This window comes from Sphaerodactylus townsendi, linkage group LG09 (assembly GCF_021028975.2).
Source record: "Sphaerodactylus townsendi isolate TG3544 linkage group LG09, MPM_Stown_v2.3, whole genome shotgun sequence".
NCBI classification, from domain to species: Eukaryota; Metazoa; Chordata; class Lepidosauria; order Squamata; family Sphaerodactylidae; genus Sphaerodactylus; species Sphaerodactylus townsendi.
This window is the reverse complement of record NC_059433.1, coordinates 76,002,094-76,028,408: the sequence shown is the minus strand read 5'-3', so window position 1 is coordinate 76,028,408 and position 26,315 is coordinate 76,002,094. Positions and strand designations below refer to the sequence as shown.

General features: G+C 46.0%; 1 protein-coding gene across 1 annotated transcript in view; it reads left to right on the top strand.

Moving 5' to 3' along the window:
* Positions 1-24,962, top strand: part of LOC125439490 — an 88,484-nt gene extending 63,522 nt beyond the window's left edge. The window contains exons 5-6 of the mRNA XM_048508591.1: positions 12,029-12,138; positions 24,147-24,962. Coding sequence (XP_048364548.1) covers positions 12,029-12,138; positions 24,147-24,229 — 193 coding nt within the window. The 3' untranslated portion in view covers positions 24,230-24,962. The remainder of the gene's footprint in view (positions 1-12,028; positions 12,139-24,146) is intronic.
* The last annotated feature ends 1,353 nt before the right edge of the window (positions 24,963-26,315 follow it).

Genomic DNA, 26,315 nt, shown 5'->3' with positions numbered 1-26,315 from the left:
CAGTTCCTTTCCCAGACCGGAGGGTTTTTCATTCCCATCAGTATGTTTGATCTAATCCAAACACACTGACAGTAAACCAGAGAGCTTCATGCTTGATACCGTTCCCTTGTCACTTTCCAGGGACTTCTTCAGAAGAAACCATAATTTATTACCAGATGTGGGATGGGAGGGGGAGATGTTTGCTGTCAAAACCTCAAGTGACAACTTGGGGCCAGTGAGTATAACCTTTCTATCATACATACTTCAACTACTGACAGAAACTTTCTTCAGCGTGAAGGTGTCTGAAGAGATCAGGTGGGAAATTGGAGGAGGAGGGAAAGGTTCTTTAAAAGGTCATTTCTTCTCCCCCAGCTGACTAAAGTTCCCTCACCCAACTTGTCTTAACTCAGTCACTGGGTTTCCTCATCCTCAGAGAAATTCCTTGACGTTAAGCACCTGTTGTATTTTATTTTTACATATATATTAATTCATTTACCAAAAGGCATGTGTGCTTTCCTGACAAGGCAGAGGAGAGGGGATAAAAATTACCCCTGTACCTGGAAATTTTAATTCCATGCCAAGCAAAAGGTGAAATCCAAAACTGAGAATGAAATCTGCCTGATAACTTTATGTATTTATTTATTTGTCATATTTTTTATCCTGCCTTTTCATTGGGACCAACCAAACGGATACAGAAAGACTGTTTGCAGATCTCTAGATCAGGTTGTAAACGATAAAATTGACAGATCAGGCTGTAAATTACAAAATTTACAGTTTACAGATCTCTAGATCAGGTTGTAAATTACAAAATTGTAAAAGCAAAAAGGATGAAAAGCAGATTCCTCCGGCCTTGGTATTAAGATCTGACAGTTAATGCTGCTGTCGGCATAATTTACAATTTTACTGGTCATGGACAAAGGACAAAGACTTATTTATTAATTTATTAAAACATTTATATCCCCCATTTCCTCAAAGTTCAAGGTAGCTGTTGGGAGTTCATGCCCAGCCCCAACTTAACCCCATCCTGGCTGCTTGAGCTGAAGACAACTGTAGAGCCTCACTCACCTATATAAGGAAAGCCACAGATGGAACTAGTCGAGTTGAACTGGTTTCTACCTAGGTTCGCCTCAGTGAATCCCCACTGCCACTGAGCTCAACATTGTTTTGTCTCAGCCCCCCCCCCCCCGAAGTGTGACATCCTTGTTGCAGTTATGAACTACACTTTTCTGCCGGAACAAGGTCGATACCGCTTCAAAGCTTCGAAGTGGGGAAGCATCGAAACGACACCTCATCCGTTCAACCAATCATGAGCCGCTTTTGTGGCATGCGCAGAACGGGAGAATCGTGGCGGGCAGAAAGCGCATGTAACTGTAAACTGTAAACTGTAAAAAAAAAAAGAACGCTCCCGTTTCCCGCCGTAACACAAGCGCCAATCACAATCGAGGAGCGAAACAGGCACCAAGATGATCCCGCCCACTTAGCTCGGTTCCAGGGGGCCAACTCAGTTGCTGTGGGGACAGCCTGGAATTGCCCTCCACTGAAGGGAACCGAGTCGACCTTAGCTCCCTTCTGTAGTGGGGAAAGCCCCTACAGACAGACAGCTCTAGCACAGTTGAGAGTAAGACCAGCAGCCAGGCAGGAACAGGGAAGGTGGGGCTGAGAGAGCTCTGAGAGAACTTTGACTAGGCGAGGGTCACCCAGCAGGCATCATGTGGAGGTGCAGGGGAACAAATTCAGTTCATTAGATAACAGAACCCTCTCAGGTGGAACAGTGGGGAATCAAACCCAGTTCTCCAAAATCCACCCTTCTTAACCACTACACCATGCTGACTCTCCATTGCTTAGCAACCACACATGGGGAACTGCTGCTGGCTTGGTGGTTCCCTTGTCGGAAATGGATGGGTGCCTCAGAGAATTACCTCTGTGGTAATGAAGATGCTTCTAGGCACCAGAGGTCTTTCTTGGGGGCAACCTGGCCAATTATCTCTTCTGTGAAAAGCAGATAAATTTCTCTTTCCCTTTCTTCAAGGATTCAACAATGATTCTTTTGTTTCTTTTGGTCAAAGCCAGAATTTCCGGACTGATATGTTGCAGTTCCACACCTCGTTAAGTTAGAGACAGGCTATAGATGATAATTAACCACTTCTCATGGTTTTTGGAAACCTTCCTCTCTCTCACACACACAAAAGGAAAGTTGAGTCGGGTATTGTTTGCCACCCACCTTAATGGTCCAGAACAGATTAACCGGGCCTGGATCAAAAATTTTGCCCGACAAGCACCGAGTATCCCTTCCATTGCACAGAGAGAAAGAGAAATTTGAGAAGAAAGGGAGGGAAATGAGACCGGTGGGAAGAAAAACAGTTCCTCCGTTGTGCAATGGATTCTCTCCCTCTCTAATGAATCCTCTTTGAAAGCCACACTTCGTAATAAATGAGGACATAATATAATGCAGATGGATCAACAGGGGCACATATACAGGATCTGTCACTGGGGGCGTTGAGTTGATGGTTGACAGCCAGTCAGGAGTCATAAGGGTAGATGACTTCCTGTAAGGTGACTAGGTGAGTGGATGGGCCATACAAAAGGCATGGGTGTTTTAAAAAATTTTTCAGAAAGCCTCTCTAACTTGAGCCTCTGGGAATTGGTTCACTCTGCTGTCTAAGGGAGCTGAGATTCCTTTATCTCCTATGGTGAAACCACAATATGGCCACACCAGTCCCGTACAATTTTTATGACCAAACGCTACACACCAGCCCTGTCTGTACGATTCTTTGTGCAAGCTTTCATGTCCTCCAGAAAACTTCTTTTATTCATTTGTTGGTTTTTAGTTTTAATAACTGATCTGCAACTAGTAAAAACATGTGCAGCCATCCTAACAGGCTACTCAACAGAAGAAGAGTTTGGATTTATACCCCGCTTTTCTCAACTGTAAGGAGCCTCATAGCGGCCTACAAACTGGAATAATACAATCATAGAGTTGGATGATTCCATGATTCTAGTTCCCTTCCTCTCTGTGCAGCAGACACTCTGTGAGGCTTTCCCCACTACAGAAGGGAGCTAAGGTCGACGCCTTTCCCTTCAGTGGAGGGCGTTTCCAGGCTGTCCCCACTGCAACTGAGTTGGCCCCCTGGAACCGAGCTAAGTGGGCGGGATCATCTTGGTGTCTATTTCACTCCTCGATCATGATTGGCACTTGTGTTACGGTGGGAAACGGGAGCGTTCTTTTTTTTAACAGTTTTTACAATTTACAGTTTACAGTTACATACGCTTTCTGCCCGCCACGACTCTCCCGTTCTGCGCATGCCACAAAACCGGCTCGTGATTGGTTGAACAGATGAGGTGTCGTTTCGATGCTTCTCCACTTCGAAGCGGTATCGACCTTGTTCCGGCAGAAAAGTGTAGTTCATAACTGCGACAAAGATGTCGCAGTTCTGAGGGGGGGTGGAACTGAGACGAAACAATGTTGAGCTCAGTGGCAGTGGGGATTCACTGAGGCGAACCTAGGTAGAAACCAGTTCAACTCTTATGAGGGAGGTGGAGCTGAGAGTGTTCTGATAGAATTGTGACTAGCCCAGGGTCACTCAGCAGGCTTTATATGGAAAAGTTGGAAAACAAACCTGTTCTCCAGATTAGAGTCCACCACTGTTAACTACTTCACCACCACCAACGTAACAAGCAACTCCACCCTGGCTCAAACCATAGGGCAACAGCCTGTGCCCACACACCAACATCGTGCCAAGAGATTCAGCCCGTTAAAGCTATTGCCCAGACCTGGATCATGGGTCTTAGTCTGACACTCTAACCATCCGAGGCGTAGCAAGGGGGGAAAGCCCTCAGTGCATTGGTGTGTCCTGCTACACCCCCACCACGCCCCCACAGGGATACGGGCCCGGTTCATTGTGCACACACAGCCTGTCCCCTTGGAGCTACACCTCTGCTAACCATTGCATTACATTGGTCATGATTAGCTTCTTGCCTACAGGAGCATGTTGAATCTGATGGCTTTACTGCCTATCTGTGACTGAAGAAACCGGCAGGGGAGACTGGTACGGATACGGATAAACTTAATATTGGGGTCTGCAGTGTATGGCTCCAGAATTAAATGTGGCTCAGTAAGCAATCAAATATGGCTCTTTAAAAATGAAATGTTGAAGTGAAGGTATAGCTGAGGTGCCTTGACTTGATGGTACAGGCTAGCATGATCTCATCAGATCTTGGAACTTAAGCAGGATCATCCCTGGTTAGTGCTTGGAGGGCAGACCACAGAGGAAGTCCAAGTTTGCTATGGAGAAGCAGACAATGATAAACCATCTCTGATTGTCTATTGCCTTGAAAACCAAACAGGGTGACTATAATTTGGCTATGACTTGACAGCATTTTCCACCAGCACTACCACTTATTAGAGGGGTAGATGGGAAGCTAAGATAACTTGGAGGTGCTGGTAAGGACAGGGAAAGATTTTTTTTATAGGACTAAAGGTACCTTCTAAGAGATGCTTTGCAGAAAAGGAAATGACCAAGGTGAACAGTTGCCAGTTTGCGAACACAAATCATGCACAGATTTATTCTGAACAATCAAGGAGGGTGTCCTCACATTTACTTATTATTTATTGTAAGACCTTTTGTGTGACACTTCCTACCAAACAATTGTAATCCTCAGTGGTTGCAGAAACACAACAGACTTCTCTCTGTGATACACATCTGAAGATGCCAGCCACAGATGCAGGTGAAACGTTAGGAACAAGATCCACCAGACCACAGCCACACAGCTCGGAAAACTCACAACAATTGGAGGGCAAATTGTTTTGGCAGATCTGGCTGTGCTTTAACTATATGTATCATTTTTAACTGCATGAATTGCTTTGAATTCATTTTCAGACTCTTGTGACATTTTTGTATCCTTTACATCTTTTGCCTTTTTTTTAAACTGGCTTGAATCTAAAAAGAAAAGATGGAGTTTAAATATTTTTCAATATTTAAATAAGCACTATGACCAGTGGTGGGATCCAAAAATTTTAGTAACAGGGTTTCCATGGTGGTGGGATTCAAACAGTGGCATAGCGCCAATGGGCTGGGCAGGGCACGATGGGGGCGTGGCCGGGCATTCCGGGGTGGGGCATTAATAATTTCTCTGTTACTGTAAAAAACTCTTACTGTAAAAAAAAAAGTTCCTAATTTCCAGCTGGTATCTTTCTGTCCATAATTTAAACTCATTCTAGCAAGTCCTATCATCTACTGCCAACAGAAACAACTACTTCTCCTCTAATTGACTGCCTGTCAAATACTTAATACTTTCAAATACTTAATTTTGTTTCTAGAAATCAAAAGAAGGATACTTTCCTTAAACAAGGAACTTGACCATATTTCTAAAACATGTTTTTAAAATAGCCCAACAGGGAGAATTATCCTGTTTTCTACCTTCGCTAACCAGCCACATAGGAAACAACAGGACTTTATGATTTTTGGACCTAATGGAATTTCTAATGGAAAAGCAGACCCAATTAGTAACCCGCTCTCGGCACGCACAAATAATTAGTAACCCACTCTCGGGAACTGGTGAGAACCTGCTGGATCCCACCTCTGACTATGACCATACATATGGGGCAGGGGCGAACCTAGGCAAACTGGAGCCCGGGGACAAAACCTGAGTTTGGCGCCCCCCCCCTCCCAGCGAATGGGCAGCCACCCTCCCTCACCATGAACAAACAATTATTTTTTGTACCAGCTCACAAAACACCTCCCACTCCCAGCAAAACATACATGGCTCTCTCCCCACCAACTCTTTTCCTAATTTCCTAATCACAACAACCCTATGAGGTAGGCTGTTAGCCTGAGAAACAACTCCAAGCCAATGCAAGTGGGTATTAAGCATGTAAATCTCTCACAAACCACCCCCCAGCAAAACATTTACCAAACAAATGTCAGCATCATCTCTCACAAAACACTAGTGATTCATTTCCAAACAGCATCACTTTCTTAATGGTAAGCTTAAACTTAGGGTTTCAGATTCTACTTTAAATCCACCTTAAAGGGGAGAATCAGGGTCCCTAAAAGTTAAGATAGTTGGAAAGTGATGCTGTTTTGGGGTGGATTCTCCCCACCCTGAAACAACATCACTTTTGAGGGTTGAGATTTAGATGAAACAAATACCAGATTCAGCCGAATCTGGGCAATACTTGGGGCACATTTGGACAAAAAAAAAGTATCCACTATGTCCCGCCCAAATATGAACAAAATGTGAATGCAAGGCATTTGGGTCAGGGGGGGGTATTTTGGTGTTTTTCGGCTCAGTAGGAGGGTGCATTTTAAAGCTAACAGCACTGAGCGATTTCAGCATCATCCAGAGACTGCCCTGATGATAGCCATCCAAGTTTGATGTTTGGTTCAGGGGAAGCAGTTATGGACGCCCAAATGGAATGCCCTCATCCCCATTGTTTTCAATGGGAGCTAACAGGAGATGGGGGCTACCCATTTGAGGAACCATAACTTTGGTCCCTGAACCTAACTTCACCCGCCAAACCTGGGTGGCATCATAAGCAATAGCGTTACCAGATGATGCCCTGAAATTTGGTGTCACTAGCTTTAAAAAAATACACTCTTCCAGGCACCCCAAGAAAGTTGCCCAAGACTCTTTAGTTTTGCAGTGATTTTCACCAGCATTGTACTAATGGGGAATTTCTGAGGCATTTTTTGAAGATAGAGGCACCAGACTTTCAGAAGGGTGGCTCCAGGAAGCCCTCCTGGTATCAGTATCCAGGCAAAGAGACCTTGCTTCTGAGGGTTCAATTCTTATGGGCCCCTAAAAGGCTTATTTTGTTTCCATGCTCCTGCCCGTGAAGCCTGCGGGCTGAGTTCTCTCAGAACTCTCTCAACTCACCACTCCAGAAGCAAAAGCTCACCAAGCTTGGATGCTATTACTCATACCTCTTTGGAGCCACCCCTTGGAAAGTCTGTGCCCTCTATCTTCAAAAAATGTGTGGTCAGTGCTACACACTCAGAAATTCCCAGAATCGCCAGCTCTTTCTAGCAGTCTCTTGCATGGTGGAAACATTATTTTTCCCACCATAGACTTCAGATAATGGGCTTTCTGTTGGATGCCCAGCTGGTGCTGTGGTAGAGGTTTCAACAGGAGGCAGTGTGGTAGTGGTCTTGCTCTGGGTGGGGCACTAAAGTTTGCCTGGGATGGTCAATGCTGTGGGCAGCCTGCCCCACCTCTCAACTTGGTGCCCACAGCATTTTAGCAAATTTGGCTGGTTCCTTCAGGAGACTCACACCCAGCAGCTCCCGCAGGAAATGCCCCCACCCAGAGCAAGACCCTGCCACAGTGCCTCCCATTGAAACCTCTACCACAGAGCCATCTTGGGCATAACAGAAAGCTCCCATTTCGAAGTCTATGGTGGTAAAGTAATTTTTCCCACCACAGAACTTGCTGAAGAGCCTGGCAGATTCTGGGAATTTCTGGAGTGTGTAAGCACTGGCTGCACATTTTTGAAGATAGAGGCACCAGACGTTCAAGGTGGCTCCAAGAGGTCTTGGGGAATAGCATCAAGGCTTGGTGAGCTTTGTTTCAAGGGAGGGGGGGGGACGAGCTGTTGGAGAGAGTTCTGAGGAGAACTCCAGCCACACAGGCTTTCTCATGTGAAGGAGCAGGGAACAAAATAAGCCTTTGGGGCCCTATAAACTGACCCTCAGAAGCAAAGGCCTCTATGCCTGGATGCTCTTACCAGGAGGGCCTGCTGAGCCACCTTGAAGTCTGGTGCCTCTATCTTCAAAAATGTGCAGCCTGCCTACACACTCAGAAATTCCCCCCCATTGGCTACAATGGAGCAAAGTCACTGCAAAACAAAGAATCTTTAAGCAATCCTCTTTGGGGTGCTTGTAAGGGTGTATTTTGTGTTAGTGACACCAAAATTAGGTATCATCTGGTAACTATATTATGATAAGTCATTCCAGGTTTAGGAGAGGTTCAGGACCCTCAAAGTTATGGTTCCTCACCGGGTAGCCCCATCTCTCTGTTAGCCCCCCATTGAAAACAATGGGGATGGGGGCACCCTCTTTGGGGGTCCATAACTTTGCTTCCCCTGAACCAAACATCACCAAACCTGGGTGGTATCATCAGGACAGTCTCTGGATGGTATCCTGAAAATTTGGTGTAGCTAGCCTTAAAAATGCGCCCCCTGCAGGCCAAAGCGTAAAAAACACTAAAAAAATTAAAAATCACACAAACGACCCTGAAATGGTGGCGCCCCCCCACGTGACCAAATGCGGGCGCCCGGGGACATAGGGTACCCCCTGTCCCTAGGCAGGAACGCCACTGATATGGGGAACGTTGTGGGTAATGTGCATTCCAGATATTTGTGGTTTCTATGTTCTGGTATGCATGGATGTAGCACCTGAAAAAGAAAGAAATGCATGTGACGAAGTGGGTTCTAGCCCATGAAAGCCCCTGTTAGTCTTTAAGGTACCACAATAGTGCTGTTTATTTTCACTATGAATTAAATCAGCTTCTGCTGCTCACACACTCTGAGCCCATAAAGGGACAAGGAGTTCCAATCCCTTTCATGTAGCCTTGCCAGTTAAGGAATAAACCCCTTTATTTTAACCACAGATTTATGCCTATTTCCCTTCTTGTCTGATTCTCAGAAAAACTGGGCTTGAAAAAAAATAAAAGCAGTCTGGAATACACGGCTTAGGTCACCGCAGCAGAAGAATTGTCTGTATCATAAGTACAAACTCACTTATGACATCACAGCACTGCCTGCTGGCCTATTGTGAGTGAACTTTTGAATCTCTGATATCCTGCCCTCTGACAACTTGAAACTTCCACCATTTTTTTTCACAGAAACCCCAAAAGCCATTAAAATAAATAAACGTGGGTAGATTTTCTCACACATCAATCTTGCTCTTTCCCCCATCTAACCCCATCCTTCCCTTTCTCTTGCACAGTGATATATAACCCTGGTGGCTCCTTTGAAGGGTTTAATGAGAAGAAGAGATTATGCTGTATAAATGAACAGTGTTGGGCTTTGAGAGGTTGTGGCTTTGGCTAACCATTTCTGTGTGTGTTTTGGGGGACAAATTATTCTTCCACTATTGGTATCTGCTCCTCTTGGTCCTGATAGCGTTCCTGAAAAAAGCCAGGCCGTCTGAAAACCACTCTACTCTTGTTAAAAAGTAAGAGAGGGCTTCTCTTCAATCCCCCCCAGACCTCTCCAGGGACTGCAAATAAATAAACCTTTCCTTTGGTGGGTAAAATATATATTCACTTTTGAATATTATATGTTTAATAGATACAGATGCTGAATGGTAGCAAAGATGCATGTAGTCTGGCATCCTGGTAAAGAGTGGACTGCAGAAACATCTGGAAAGCTAACAGGTCTTTCGCCTAGGCTTGGTCCCTTCAGGCAGTGGTGGGATCCAAAAATTTTAGTAACAGGTTCCCATGGTGGTGGGATTCAAACTGTGGCGTAGTGCCAATGGGGCTGGGCAGGGCAGGACGGGGGCGGAGCATTCCTGGGTGGGGCTGTGGCAAGGGCGCAGCCGCTGCGCCGGTCCTTGGGCGGGAAACGAATGCACGCAGGCGCAGGCTGCCACGCACGCCTGTGCACCTCCTGCTAGACTGCTTCAAGTTCTGCGCGCTACTGCTGAGAGGAGGGGAGTAACTAAGGCAAAAATCACGTGGCAAAATCACCAATTAGTAACCCCCTCTCGGCACACACAAATAATTAGTAACCTACTCTCGGGATACTGTGAGAACCTGCTGGATCCCACCTCTGCCTTCAGGTCAAGAATACATTACTTTTGGGTCAGATTCTCAGTTGCGCACATGCTTTGCCCTTTTCAGAAGCCACCATGCTGCAGATCGGAGAAGCTCCACAGTTTCCAAGAGGGGGCAAAGTGTGATTCTGCCTCCCCAGTTCCGCCGGCACAAGGAAAGTGAAGTACAGCATTTGCATTTTACTTCATTCGGCTTTTGCACTCCTCCCTGCCTCTCTGTGCACATGCAGGAGCAGTTCTGCCAGCATTTCTAGGGGAGGGGGGTGGGGTGGGGGTGGGGTGTTGATAGGGCTCCTTTTAAAAACAAAAACATGTAAACACTTTTTGATCTATCCCAGGAGCAATAGATTGAAGATACAGCCTTTTAAAAAAAATAATGATGAACAGGCAGCAAACAACCACCTGAACCTTGTAGCATTCTCCTAAGAGGGCAGGCAAAATGTTAGCTAGGCTTGGGGGAAGCAGCAGGGTACCTCCTCCTTGTAAATGACAAACCATGAGGAGACCCACCCCCTGCAAAGGACACAGCTGCACCAAAAACTTGTAAGTGCACAAGGCCTCATGCAGTGGCCCCAAACTTGTTGAGCTTGTGGGTACTTTTCAAATTTTGAGAACAAGTTGTTGGCCTATTGGAAGAGACCACAAAGGGCCATCAAGTCCAATGCCCTGCCATGCAGGAACACACAGTGAAGGCACTCCTGACAGATGGCCATCCAGCCTCTGCTTAAAAAGCTCAAAGATTGAGACTCCACCACCCTCTGAGGCAGCGTATTCCACTGTCAACCAGCCCTGACCATCCAGAAGTTCTTCCCAATATTTAGGTGGAATCTCTTTTCCTGCACCTTGAACCCATGACTCCGTGGTGGTGAACCTTTGGCACTCCAGATGTTATGGACTACAATTCCCATCAGCCCCTGCCAGCATGGCCAATTTATTTATTTATTTATTTATTTATTTATTTATTATTTAATTTAATATGCCGCCCTATCCCACTGAGGGCTCAGGTTTGTTTGTTTGTTTATTTATTTATTTAATATACCGCCCTATCCCCCTGAGGGCTCAGGGCGGTTCATAACAAGGTTAAAATATACCTTAAAACATAATTTAAATATCAATTACATAAAAACAGAACCCATTTAAAAATGTGGATGGTGTCTGGCTACCCCCCCTCCCACCCTTGTGCCCACGGGAGGCCAGATGACATGGTAGATGTATTTTTAACCAGGCTGGCCAAACGCCTGGCGGAACAGGTCCGTCTTGCAGGCCCTGCGGAAACTCTGTAAGTCCCACAGGGCCCTGATCTCCCTAGGGAGCCTGTTCCACCATGCTGGCAGGGGCTGATGGGAATTGTAGTCCATAACATCTGGAGTGCCAAAGGTTTGCCACCACTTAGTCTCTGAAGCAGCAGAAAACAAGCTTGCTCCCTCTTCATTGTACAGTTTCTGCCTTGGGCGCTGGGTAACCAGGGACCCCCTTTTCAGATGTGTGCTGTCTGCTCTGACTTCATCTTGGCTAAATCGGCTTTGGCAGCCATTTTAGGAGCTAGAAAGGCCATGCTGTAGAGTAGGCGAGGCCAAAACTCTCTTCGGGCTGTGCTAACAAGCGGACAAAACTTTGGGCAAGTATCTGATTCACTGACGGAACATCTGCACGCCCACCCATTGCCCTGGGGGTTTGCAAAACCAGGCACCCTCCTAGAGCTATTAACATGATTCCATCAGCAAGCCTTCCTGAGCACCAGACCTAATTTGCTATCAAGCGACAGGGTGGGACTGATTACGTTAGCTGACCTTGTCTGAATGTCTCCTCCCAGACTGTCTCAGACAAGGCAAGGGGAAGCCTTTTGTTACCTTTCTGGGAACCTTTCTTTCCTAACTCAACCCAAGTGAGGAAACCCACAGATTCTCACCCTGAACTTTTACAACTATTTGTTTGATTTGGGTGCTGTGTGGTTTCCGGGCTGTATGGCCGTGTTCTAGCAGCATTCTCTCCTGACATTTCGCCTGCATCTGTGGCTGGCATCCTCTGAAGATCCTCTGAAGATGCCAGCCACAGATGCAGGTGAAACGTCAGGAGAGAATGCTGCTAGAACACGGCCATACAGCCCGGAAACCACACAGCACCCAAGTGATTCCGGCCGTGAAAGCCTTCGACAATATATTTGTTTGATATTTTATTATGCCGGCCCTTATCACTGTTGCTGTTCTGATAGCCAAAAGTGTGCAGTTTCCCCCTTCTGCTGGCTCAGAAAATATCCACTCTTCTTTCTCTAGGGCACTGGGATATTGTATTGCCACACAACAGCAATCTCTCTCCTACACGGAATCTCTGGGTTATGTACGCAGACAACATACTCAAATCCAGATCAGCAGACTGAAGAAAGGTAGACTTCTTCTCCGTCCGTTCTTTTTCTCTTAAAAGCCCTTCTTTAAATCCCCGCCTCTGGTGTCTCCTTTAGGTCATTTCCTGGCGCAGAATTCCCAGTCCCTTTTACTTTCTCTCTCTCTTTCACTCTAGCCAATTAACCACAGCCGGCTCTGCCCTGCGCCAGAAGTGCTCTCGGCCTGCTACAGGGAGGAAGCACGTCGAGACAAGATATTTTTGCCCCGATGTTCTTCTGCTCCTGGCGCATACCGGGAAGGAAGTGCACTGGGACAGGATTTCTTGCCCTGACGCGCCCCACTTGCTAGGACTCGGCAGCTGCCCTGTGGGAAATCAGCCTCTCTCTCTGTCCCATATAACTCTTCATATACACTTCTTTCTGAACACCGCAATTGTTCTGTTCATATGCTGGAGAACCCTTCAATTTTTGCACCCCTATATTACCCTCAGTAAATCCTAAACCATGATTTGGAAAAGATCTGGTTGTTTTGTGGTCACTGGTCGCCTATTAGAGGCACTTTGAGCTTGCTTGCCCAATACAGTTGCCAACCTCCAGATGGTGGCTGGAGATCTTTCACTATTACGACTGATCTCCTCTGGAGTAATTGACTGCGTTGGAAGGTGGACTCTGTGAAGTCCCTCCCACTGAAATCCCTCCCCAAACCCCGCCCTCCTGAGGCTCCATCCCCAAAATCTCTGAATGTCTCCGAGAGCTCACAAACCTGTTGCCCACTGTCCATGTAAAGATTCCTTCTGCTCTCCCTAGTTGGTAAGTCTCATTTTTCCCAGCTGGCCAGGATGTGGAAGCAGGAAGGGGTTTCCCCTTGACACTGCCCTTAATCCCCCCCCCCCGAACTGGTTCTAGATCTAGGTGAGTGTCTGAACCTATTAGAGAGTCCACACATGTCTAAGAATACACATGAGAGAGACCGATGGTAACAGCTGAGGTGAATCCCCTTGTTGGAAGGTGAATTATGATGGAGGCATCTATTTCCACATGAAGTAGGCATCTTTACCGTCTATTTCTATGATAAAGACCATAGAGCTTGGGGGGGGGGGAATTCCCAGAGCATCACCTTTAACTGATGTTACATTCATTGACCTTCCACCTAGAAGTGATGTCACATCCTCCATGCCACTCAAGGAATTTTCCCAGATTCTGTGGAAAGGACCATAGAGATTGGGGAAATATTTAGATCATGCAGAAGCGATGTCATATGCCTCCAAATCTCTGCTCTTCCTAGGCATTGCCCCCCAAATCTCCTTGTCCTTGCTGGTACAGAGCTGGTATGCAAATATACCACAATGCGGTGGGAAAGCAGGAAGAAAAACCCCTTTCCCACTAGCCTCAAACTCCAGGCAAACAACTTGTGTGAAAATGGCCTACATAGTTAACATGGGTGCAGAAACCCAATATCCACATTGACCCAAGACTTAGCTATATGCGCCAAGCAACAGCGGTGGATTTACAGACTACACAATGGCATTCCAGAAACTGCATGTATTATATCACCGCATTAAATTCCATCTGGATGTATTTTAGTGTTTTTTAGTATTAACATGTTCAGCATCAGTTCGTTTCTTGCGCTGTTCATGTACATTTCACTTGTCATTATATTCTTTGGAGTGTTGATGTTACTCTGACAGCATAATATACCTATGGCTGTTTGAGTCATGGTTTTATGTGTCGCTCCTATTACAGTTCTATGCAGAGGACATTTCTCTACGGTGGTCTTTTTGCTTTTTTTGCTTTAGTTATTGTCTGGACCGCTTTTTATTTTCTCTCTCTTGTTATACCCATGCAATCTTTCAAAGAGATTTTGCGAGCCACTCTTGGAAGGATAATGTTGGTCTTGACAGACTTTCAACCTGATCCTGTAGGAATGTTGTGATGCAACAACTGAATCCAATTAGCAATTCTCCATCTACCCATATACAGAAAAAGACATCCTTTGAAGTTGACGTATGCATATGAACATTGTTGAGGTGATGAGAGATGAAATTCTAGACCTATTAGGGAAATTAAAAACCAATAAATCTTAATGGCACACATCCAAGAGTTCTTGGGGAATGCAAATGTGAGATAGTTGATCTACTAACCCATGTGTAACCTATCGCTAAATTTGGTGTACCAGAAGAATGGAGAGTAGCAAATGTTACACCAGGTTGTTTTTTTAAAGGAGTCCAAAAAGAAAACAGGAATTGCAGTGAGTCTAACATTTGTCCCAGGCAAATAATAGAAACTGTAATTTAAAATATATATATAATGGACACATAGAGGAATAAAGCCTACTGAAAATCAGCATAGCTTCTGCAGAAAGAAGTCCTGCCTCACCAACATTTTGGAGTTCTTTGTAAAAGTGAGCAAGCACATAGACAACGGTCACCAGTAGACATTATATCCTTGGATTTTCAAAAGGCTTTTGACAAGAGAACCCAGAAAAGACTTCTGAGCAGACCTAGCGATCATGGGATAAGAGTACAGATCCTCCGATGGGTTAAAAATGGGTTAAATAACAGGAAGTAAAGATTAATAGGAAACGGACAGTTCTCACAATGGAGGGAAGTAAGCAGTGGGGTCCCACAAGGATCAGTACTGGGGCTGGTACTATTTGATTTGTTCATAAATGATCTGGAACTATGGGTGAGTAGAGTAGTGGCCAAGTTTGCAGATGACCCAATATTATTCAGGTTGGTGAAAACCAAGGATGACTGTGAAGAGCTTCAGAAGAATATTAACAGGAGGAGGAGTTCTACAGTCGAATTGGCTGCCTGGGGAGGCAGAGAGCTCCCCCTGGCTGGTAATCTTCAAGCAGCAGCTGGACAAACACTTGTCAGAGATGCACTGGAGCAGGGGGCTGTTTTTACCCCAAACAGCAAAATGGATATTCATTCATGACAACTGTCACTTCCCAAAGGCAGAGGAAAGAGAGTTCTAGGAATGTGTTGCCTTTAGTGTTCCTCTTTTGTTAAGCAAATTGCTTGGTCTCCCATTGGCCTTAACTGTCTTTTGGTCTTGAAGCGCAGCGCAATTCTCAGCATAGTTACACTGTTCTAATCCCACTGGCTTCCATGGACATGCGCACCTAGGTGCCATCAAGTCACAACCAACTTATGGCGACCCCAGGAAGGGGCTTTCAAGGCGAGTGATAAGCAGAGGTGGTTCGTCATGACTTTCCTCTGCAGAGCCATCCTTGCTGGTTTCTGATCCAAGTACTAACTCAGTGTGGGTGAAGTGGTTAAGAGTGCGTGGATTCTAATCTGGAGAACCGGGTTTTATTCCCAACTCCTCCACCTGAGTGGCAGTGGCTTACCTGGTGAACCAGATGTATTTCTGCACTCCTACATTCCTGCTGGTCACAGTTCTCTCAGAACTGTCTCAGCCCCACCTACCTCACAAGGTGTCTGTTGTGGCGAAAGAAAGTGAAAGGAGTTTGTAAGCCACCTTGAGTCTCCTTACAGGAGAGAAAGGTGGGGTATAAATCCAAACTCCTCCTCCTCCTCCTCCTCCTCCTCCTCCTCCTCCTCCTCCTCCTCCTCCTCCTCTTCTTCTTCTTCTTCTTCTTCTTCTTCTTCTTCTTCTTCTTCTTCTTCTTCTTCTTCTTCTTCTTCTTCTTCTTCTTCTTCTTCTTCTCAGAGCTGACAAGATCAGGATATGCCATGCCGTCTTCCCTCGCAAGTTTTTCCTGGTAAGCTAGTCAATATTTGCCAACTTAAAAAAGGCAAATTGAGTTTTCTTAGAGAGATGTCTATTTCATCTTCACTGGCTCACTCGGATCCTTCTGTTGAATAGCATTAGAAATAGTATATCTGTTCTGATTCATGAAAGGGAATTGTGTAGAGGTTAGCATTTTTATCGTTTCCTTACTTCCTCTCTGCTTTGCTTTCCTTCCAGCCGTTCCTTCCCTGAAATATTTGTGGTAGGCCCTCAAATCTAAAGGATGAGCCTTTGCAAAAGGAAATATGCTAAGGTGACTTGATTGCTGCCCGATCTTAAAAAGGGCTGGTTCAGATAACCTGTCGGAAATTTTAATCTTCCATTTAGAACTCTTCAAATTGTACAGCGAATTTCGATTCGAAGTTATACAATATTCAGTTTGTACATCACGGGTTGTGGGTTGTGCGTGATCTTTACTTCTTGACAAGTTCAAGGGAGATCTCCTTCTATTAGAATTGACCTCCAGATGACCAAGATCAGTTGCCCTGGAGAAAATGGCTGCTTTGGGTGGTTGGCTCTATGATATTATACTTTGTTGAGGTCTCTCCCCTTCCTAAATCTCACCCTCCCCAGCCCCACCAAAAGCTCCAGGTATTTCCCTGCCAAGAACCAAGGGAAGATACTGCAAGAACATCATTATGACTTGCACCGTGTACTATTTCACATATGTTGTCTATAGCAACCACCGGGCCTCCTGCATTGTCACAAGAGGAAAGGGTTAAAATAATAACATAAAGTGGATGAATATTTAGGAAAAGGAGGGTTTGGTGCACTACTGTCTCTACCATGTAATCCTCCCATGTTTAGATTAATATGATGTTCTGGTTAAGAGTGTCAGGTTAGGGGTTGATCTACCCACCATTTCCACTGATACAAACAGGGGGACTGGGGGTGGGGGAGGAGTTGCCTCCCAAAAGTCTGTGCTGGGGATCATGGGACCTGCATGGAGAAGCAGTGTGTGGAATTAGAGCTACAGTAAGGAGGAGAATTTGATAAGAATCAGTGATATATATCGATGGTCATACGAACATAAGAATAAGCCTGCTGGATCAGACCAGAGTCCATCTAGTCCAGCACTCTGCTACTCGCAGTGGCCCAGTGGTGCCTTTTGGAGCTCACATACAGGATGTGAAAACAATGGCCTTCTGCTGCTGCTGCTGCTCCTCCAGAACACCTGGTCTGCTAAGGCATTTGCAATCTCAGATCAAGGTTGTTTCTGCATGGTCCAAATATCCTGGGTTGAGCAAGGGAAATATCCGGGTTTGGCCAAGAAGTCCACATGGTTCCCGGTCCTAAAGCAGGGTTGTCCCGCGATATTTCCCGCATCCCAGGTTTTTCAAAAACTGCTAAAATCGCAATCTTTTCCCAGAATCCCGCATTGAATCTGCTTCCATGCAAAAAAAGGAGCAAAAATGATGTATTTTTCCCACCCCATTTCCTGATCTCCCCCCTTACATCATGACAGTTACATTTCTGCTGAGTTGCAACCCACCCTTTCCAAAAAGTTCCCCACGCATGTTTTCAGCCCTTTGACACTCTTCCAGGATCCAGGCAAGAGACCCCATGTGGTCGCCCCACTGCTGCTCGCTCTCGCCAACCACCGCTCGCTAGCCAGTTTTTAAATACCAAATGTAACCCGGTATTATTATGTTGTGCGGAATCGACATCCATCCATCCATCCATCCATCCATCCATCCATCCATCCATCCATCCATCCATCCATCCATCCATCCATCCATCCATCCATCCATCCATCCATCCATCCATCCATCCATCCATCCATCCATCCATCCATCCAAGGTGTAGCAAGGGGGAAAGCGCCCAGTGTGTCCTCCGCCCCGTCCCACCCCCGCCACGCCCCGGAATGCCCCATCACACCCTCGCCACACCCCCACAGGGGTACGTACCCAGTGCATCGCACCGCCCTGCTACCTTGTAGCTACGCCTGTGCTGTCTGTCTGTCTGTCTGTCTGTCTGTCTGTCTGTCTGTCTGTCTGTCTGTCTGTCTGTCTAAAGTTGGGCATTTACCAATCTTAATTCCAGATTGCACATCAGTTTAATTATTATTTTTTTACGGCTAGGTATGCAGTCCAATTACTTGCAAGGATATCACCCCTTTGAAATTATCACTCAAAGCCAAACATGTAAAACCCTGGCTGATCAAAGTGCCGTCACTGGCTGTTGTAATTTGACCTTCTATCCTTCGGGCAGATTCACAACCATTTTAAGATGGCTGAAGCCGCCAAATCTGTTAATATTGGAAAACAGCATCCTTGCCAAGATCAGTGGACGCAGACATTAAGGACAACAGACTCAGTCAGATTTTATTACTGAGATCATTCCCGTGCTGCGTGTCTTTCACTTAACTTTTCCTAAGAAAACACTCGCTCCTTTATCTCCTGGGATGACTGAAAAGAGCCATCTGCATCAGCGAAGATTAAGTGGCTGGAGTCAGCAGAGAATAGAGCATGCCCTTCTAGTTAAAGAACAGCAGATCAAACAATGCGAAAGAAACGGGAACTGTCCTTTTCAGAGGTGGCACTTTGTATTTTTCATGCTTTCACTCACTGATCTGTATCTCTGGGCTCAGTTCACTTGCTCGACGGGAGTGTCTCCTTGCAGAAGATGTGCATATTTCCGTTCTGAAGATAAGGTACCACCATGTGAGTAAACTGAGACGTGGGTAGGCAGGGCAGCAAAGGTTTTTTTAGTACTCCAAGGTCGAATCCCCACTTGAAATTTGCACGCAGATCCAAACCTGTTCGTTGTGAAACCGTGTCCTCTTCATTGGAGTTTCTCCCTCCCCACCGCAGCAAGCACACAGCAGACACACCCGGTTGCAGAACTCTTAGCAATCCCCACTACCAGGCGAGCTTGCTTTGCCGGACTCCCCTGATTGGCTGGCGTGCCTTGATGGGGCGGGACCTTTTCCCACTGTGGAAACACACATTGTAGGGGCATGATAAAAAAAACAGCGTGTAAAAGTTTAACGTTTAACCGTTTAACTGTGCAAACAGTTAATCGTTACCTGTGTAAACCATTAACGATTCAAAGTTACACGTTACATGTTTCAACCCTCATCCCTCCCCTCGGATCAGCTCTGGACTGTGTTAATGGGGTCTATGCCACTTGCAACCAGGTCCTGCCGGAACGCGGATTAATGGGGAGAACAAGCACCAGAAACGGAATCTGCCACGCAAGCAATGGGGAGGTCATCCCTCAAACCTGGTTAATTTGTGTTCTGAAACCTGGCTAAGATGGTAGTGGGGATTCGACCGAATGACTCTCTTGGCCATTCAATAGAAGGAAGAATGAGAAGTCTAGAATGAAGTTATGCCACAACGTATTTTACTGTATCGGCACTCACAGCCGGTCTTAACAATGTGAAAGAAATCATATAACTCAAGTTCTGATGTGACAAAGATGTACTGTTTTGGATGTACAATTTTGAGACCTTTGAAGAAAACAAATTTATGTCCATTTCTTTTGGTTCTTCCTTAAATCCTTGGATCTGTGGGTGAGCTTAGAGTGAATCTGCAGATCTGCTCATTTCACATGTTAATGTGCAATGCTTTCTCACATGTAGCATTTTAAAAAACTATTGGAACTGTGGATAACCGCTTCTGTCTTGGCACACCCTCTCTGGAATGCATGAGTGAGGTCTGGATCCACACAGGTATATGATGCTAGCTTTTTTAAAAAACCAGGATGTCTGTGGAAGGATGTGAAGTCTGCTGCCATCTGCTCTTTGCCTGTAAAGAAGTACAGACGATAATATTTCTGAGTCCAGAGACAGACTAATGGAATAAGGAAAGATTTAAGACGATTTTAATGTAAACAGCAATAAAGAAAGCAGTGTAAAGCAGGCCTGCTCATAATTCTACACAGATCTGTTGTAAAGGGCGGTGAATAAACCCAAAGAAATAAATCAGTCTGTTCAGTGGGGCTTACTCCTATTATTCTAAGGAGAGATATTGGTCCATTCTGCACAGCACAAAAAAAATGTCTTGAGGACGTTTAAAAAAAGTGTTTTGGGGAAGAACTCCGCACAGCTTTATCTCCACAGCTTTCCTCTCCCCACAGCTCAGGGTGTCTTGTTTGAAAGTTGTTAAAATGTGGACTCCCCCCACCCCCCAGGAGAATCAGTGGCGTAGGAGGTTAAGAGCTCGTGTATCTAATCTGGAGGAACCGGGTTTGATTCCCCGCTCTGCCGCCTGAGCTGTGGAGGCTTATCTGGGGAATTCAGATTAGCCTGTACACTCCCACACACGCCAGCTGGGTGACCTTGGGCTAGTCACAGTTCTTCTGAGCTCTCTCAGCCCCACCTACCTCACAGGGTGTTTGTTGTGAGGGGGGAAGGGAAAGGAGATTGTAAGCCCCTTTGAGTCTCCTGCAGGAGAGAAAGGGGGGATATAAATCCAAACTCCTCCTCCTCCTCCTCCCCTTCTTCTTCTTCTTCTTCTTCTTCTTCTTCTTCTTCTTCTTCTTCTTCTTCTTCTTCTTCTTCTTCTTCTTCTTCTTCTTCTTCTTCTTCTTCTTCTTCTTCTTTAAGATGTCTCCTGCTTGGATTTTGTGGAATGCAGCCCAGGTGATGCCTTATTCTTCCCTCCTCCCCCCACCCCATTAGAGCACTAACTTTCATTTTCACTGCAGCTTGTTCCCGCCATTTTCTGCTGCTTGAGATTCCCCACTGTCCCATTTGCTGCATTTGTTTCCCTCAGAGGTGTCCTCTGCTTGCAGCTCTTCCTATTGCTATTTCCTTGTAAAATGTTCATGAATAAACTCTGGTTTCCCTGTGCACCCGTGCTCAGTAGGTTACTGATGAATTTCACGACAATAACACACACCCATGGCTCAGAGCTATTGTACATATGTAGAACTTGGTGAAACATTGCGTGTCTCCACATAGCCATCATTCTACAGAATAAAACAACAACAACAAAACCAGAGGCTGCGCAATTGCTTTTGGAGAGGGATGTCTCTTTCAACGGAAAGTTTCTTTAAAGTTCTAATTATAACAACAAAATTAAATGAACAAATGCAACTGTGCCAGTATAAACAGGAAGAAAATCAGTTGTAGGACTTTAAATTTGTATGCGAGGACCTGCTACACTTTGCTTTACAGCAGGAAAGTAGAAAATTAAAAAGATGCCTCGTTAATTTATCTTCTCAACCATCTCATGAGACAGGAAAGCATTCGTGTCTTCTCATGCCTGCATTTGACTTAGGGAGCAATTCTAGGACATCTTGAATGGATAGACATGGTGAGTTGCTATCCAGATTTTATTTGCTGAAATAATTTGTTCCCCCCCCACACACACACAACTGATTTCTCACAGCGTTTTGTAGAAGGAAAAAAGAGGGTGTGTCCTCTATAAATTAGCATTAGTCATATCCGTCATGGTCAGTGCCATACTTGGACACTTTTTGCTCCCGAAACAGTCACCACCCATTTTTCAAAATGACACACAGGCTCAGTGCCATACCAGGACTAAATTGCGCCTAGGGGCATGACCACCTCCCCCCCAGCTCCCTGCGCCCCACTTAGGGAACCAGGGAGCCAGCAAAGAGGGGCAGGACTTGGACGGGCACTGTGGCGGCAGGTCGGCTCCTGGGCAGGCCGCCGCTGAGCCCCGCCCTACAGTTTCCCTGCAGGCCAGCTCCTGCCATCCCCAGGTCCTGGGGATGGCAGGAGCTGGCCTGCAGGGAGGTCAGGGGGTGGGGCTCGGCGGCGTGTGCCTGGGGACATGGGATACCCCATGTTCCCATTAGCGGTACACCACTGCACGGGCTGGAAGTTGGAAACTGTGCTGTCCAATGAGAATGCCTTGCTTCTAACCTGGCAAATTATGGGCAGTGAAAGTCATCTGCTATATCAGAAGGCCAAAAGTAGCATCAAAGCTAAACTAGCCCCCCCCCCCCCAAATATAGACTGTACAGATTTCAATCGTTGGGAAGGAGATGGAGATAAGAAAGGACTGAACTGCAGCAGGCAGAAGGTTGACCTAAGACAGGTATTGGGACAGCCTTTCTGATCTAGTGGAAAGATAATTTTACCATAGAGTTTCCAGTGATTCCTGGAACTACCCTCCATCCCATCCAGGTTTTCACAGGAGATGACATAATGGCACAAGCAACGGTATTTTAAATTATTTTCTTCTACTGCCATTTGGAGCAGTACCCTGCAATGGGAGCTGGGGGCAGTGAATGCCCTGCCCCAGAGAGGAAACTGGCAAACCCACTATGTTCTCACTGAATGAACACAACTACTTTGCAATGTGTAGATAAGCCCTAATGCATAGCTGATGTAAAATGTACAGTCACTGGGGTTGGTTATTTCGTTACATATGTTCCTAGTTTGTCCCTCTGGGATTCCCGTTGACTGAGGTCTACCCTTCTGAGGGCTTTGTTGACTAGAGCCTATTTCTGTTATTGAAGACTAAAAGAAGACATTTGCTGGTTTTCCAGACCTCATACTGGTTTTACTGGTAATACAACCATCCGTCAACCATACTTACGGCAGGGTGGTCAAGGATGTATCAGGCTTGAGTGTTTCCAGAGATGCCTTCTTCAGTTTTACGTCTGGTCTCTGTAATTCTCCCCACATCAAGGGCAACTGAAGCTCTCAGAAACTTCATGTTCCTTTCTGACCATAAACACGATGACCTTCTTCACCCAAGTGGCTGCCCCACCTGTTTTCTCTTTCTCTTTATGAAGTTCTCTCTCCCAGCTCAGACATTGCACACTTTGGTATTTTGGAGGCAGCCAAGTTTCATCTGTGGATTACATCATTTTTTTCCCCTTCTTCTGTGAACACATCTGCTTTTACTTCCATTCACTCCTTGTGACCGCTTTCCCTGACTGTAAAAAAAAAGTCTTTCCCTGATAAGCCATCTTCAAAGCATTTAATGACCTCTATTCCCCATTCCCTCCCTATCCCAGTTAAGTAGTATTTTCTAAACCATTCCTTGTATTTATTTTAAAAAATATCTATACACTGCTTTTAACAAGCTTCTTAAGGTGGCTTACAAACATTAAAACACACTCAAACACAGTTTCAAACTTCTGAAATACCCACTCAGTTATATAGCACGAGAAACAAAATGAGCTGTTTCTTAACAGTTGCTTCCTCCCTCCCTGTATCATTCCCTCAAAGGTCTGTGTCAATAAAGAATTTGCCAGCCTATGAAAAGTCTTAAACCATCTGTCTTGATGAGTTTCTTTTGCTAAGGAATCACACAGAGGTGATATCACTAACAAGGCCCTGCTCCTTACAGCCATCCTCATAACTTCAGATAACAGGGAACTCTCTGAGCAAGGCCTCCTTCACTACTGTAAAGCAGCAGTGGCGTATGGCATATGGAGCAGCAGTGGCATAGGAGGTTAAGAGCTCGTGTATCTAATCTGGAGGAACCGGGTTTGATTCCCAGCTCTGCCGCCTGAGCTGTGGAGGCTTATCTGGGAAATTCAGATTAGCCTGTACACTCCCACACACGCCAGCTGGGTGACCTTGGGCTAGTCCCAGCTTCTCGGAGCTCTCTCAGCCCCACCTACCTCACAGGGTGTTTGTTGTGAGGGGGGAAGGGCAAGGAGATTGTCAGCCCCTTTGAGTCTCCTGAAGGAGAGAAAGGGGGGATATAAATCCAAACTCTTCTTCTAAAGTATGAGAAGCATATGAAAAGCGACATCCGTTTTCTCTTGACGTGGATTCAGGTCTTCAGCTCAATCATATATTGACTTTTACAATGGTCAACATGTATGGCTCAGGGACTGTGGCAATAATTCACATGATGTGTGAACAGGGGAGGGTCAGTGCATTGACCAGGGGCATAGCTAGGGAAAATGGAGCCTAGGGCAGTCTCTGAGTTTTCTGCCCCCCCCCCCATAGGCCTCCACACCTCACTTACCTTAGCTGGCAGTGGGGCCTGGTGGGGTGGGACCGGGCAGGGATGTGCGCAGCGACCTCTGCTGGGCCTGGCCATGTGAGGTTGGCCTGGCAGCAGCCTCTGCCAGGCCTGGCGAGGCAGGGGGGAAGGAGGAGGGATGTAGGGTCGATTCCCCCCTCACATGACCGCAATGACATCTGACCAGGGTGCCTGTCCCCACCCTGTCCCGTGGTAGCTACGCCACTGGCACTGAGGTATCCACAGCCATATCTATGTAACTCTCAAAATATCTGTATCCTACCTCACTGGCTAGGTCCAATATGAGTTTTGGGTGGGCCAAGAACTTCTCTGAAACCCTTCCACCATCTGTTGTTGATCTTAAAACAATTCTCTTTTTGTCAATAGGCTGCATTCCTTTTCTTCTTTGTGCTACCCTTACTGGACTCTCCGGTCTCCGCCGCCATCTCTCAAGAAAAGAAGGAAACTAAACATTTGACAGACATCTTTTTGCGCATCGTTCCCAGGAGTTAGCTAGCATGTCCGGCAATTGGTTCTAGCCGAGTGGATTTTATAATGAAAAAACCCACCCAATCCTGGAAAGCGAAAAAAAGCCTTACAGTGAAAACATGAAGCACACTGGTGCCCATTTTAGGCCAGAAACTGAATTCTAGATTTTGTTTTTAGGGTTGCCAGCTCTACGGAATTTCTGGAGATTTGTGGGTGGAGTCAGGGGTTTTTTGAATGGGGAGGAGCTCAGCAGGGCAGGGGCGTACTGCCCAGGGGGACATATGGGGTCAAATGTCCCTAGGCTGTGGTCATTTAGTCACGTTGGGACACAAAATCACCCCCCATCCCTCCTCCTTCCCCCTCAGTCCATACACTGACTTCAAGACCTGTTGTTTGGTCGTGGTGAGGGAGAGCAGCCACCAATATGGGGTGGGGCCCCCCTGAAAACTCAGATTTTGCACTGGGCTACATTTTCCCTAGATATGCCTCTGCAGCCTTAGCATAAACCCTCCACAGCAGCCATTTTCTTGTCCGGATATCAGCTGTAATTGTAGGAGATCTCCCAGCCTCATTGGGAGACGGGCAACTCTACGCTAGGCCCTGTTCCCATCAGTCATGATCTAACTTTTGAGTTGTGAGTTAAGTCCAGATTTAATTGAAGGCTAGTGAGAGAACCTGTGGGACTTAATGCAAATAAAGTGAATAGCTGTCAGACTTTTCGTTCTGTTTTCGAAAGCTCTTCCCCTCTCCCCTTTGCCATTTGAGGCTTGCGATTTGGTTTCTCGTTATTGCTGGGTGGAGCCGAAGAGAAATATTGATGTCATTCCCATGTCCTATTGTGCTGCAGTTCAGGCAAGGGTAGCATTTAATCTGTCCAAATAATTGGCTAGAGTAGAAGGGGAGGGGTTTTTTTGTTGTTATTCTCCTAATATGCTTTTAAACGGATCGGTTTCACAGAGCTCCAGACTGCTCAAAAACTGTCTGGCATGAGGATGCAACCCAAAGTGAGCAAGGACTTCTTGGGAATTCTTGTGACGTTTCCTTGCAAATATCATCATGGGCTGGGTCTCTCTTCTGTCAAATAGGTCCACTTAGGTAAGAAGATTAATGCAGTGCGTTGTCTGCCAGGGAAACTGGGATTTCACCTTTTAAAACAGGAAGAAGCCCCGTATTTTGTATGTTTACAAGCTCTGTTGGCTGGTTAAAAACTGTGCTTAATTTTTTTTAATCGGTAAACAGCGCACATGTGAGCAGGCAAAAGGAAAACTGGTTCATTTATAACAATTGCAACTCGTTATAAATATGCTGCATGGAATCTGGATAGCTCTAAAGGGGGCTTGGACAGATTTATGGAGGAGAAGTCGATCTACGGCTACCAATCTTGATCCTCCTTGATCTGAGATTGCAAATGCCTTAGCAGACCTGGTGCTCGGGAGCAGTAGCAGCAGCAGCAGAAGGCCATTGCTTTCACATCCTGCATGTGAGCTCCCAAAGGCACCTGGTGGGCCACTGCGAGTAGCAGAGTGCTGGACTAGATGGACTCTGGTCAGATCCAGCAGGCTCTTTCTTATGTTCTTATGTTCTAATCCACCACTGAGCACATGAAATTGCCGTAAACCAAAACTGGCAGTTATTCCAATACTGGGTTGATCCAACCAGCTCTCAGCCAGTAGAAAAGGAATAAGGGACGCCCTTTGACCATCATAACTTACTACACTGGGAATTTATTCTAGCACTACTCACACAGAAGTGTAACCACATTGTAAAAATGTTGGAAGCACGTATATATTTTTTTCATTTTTGTACAAGTTTATTCGACCATTCTCCCAAGGAGCTCAAGGTGGCCTATATTTTTCTCCCTTCTTCCATTTTACCATCACAACAAACTGGTGAGGAAGTATAGGCTGGGAAACGACAAAACCTGAGGTCCCCCAGTAAACTTCATGGCAGTGCAGGGATTCAAACTTGGATCACCCAGTCTTCAGTCCCACACTCCAACCACACTCTAACCACTGGAGCAGCAGTGGCGTAGGTGGTTAAGAGCTTGTGTATCTAATCTGGAGGAAC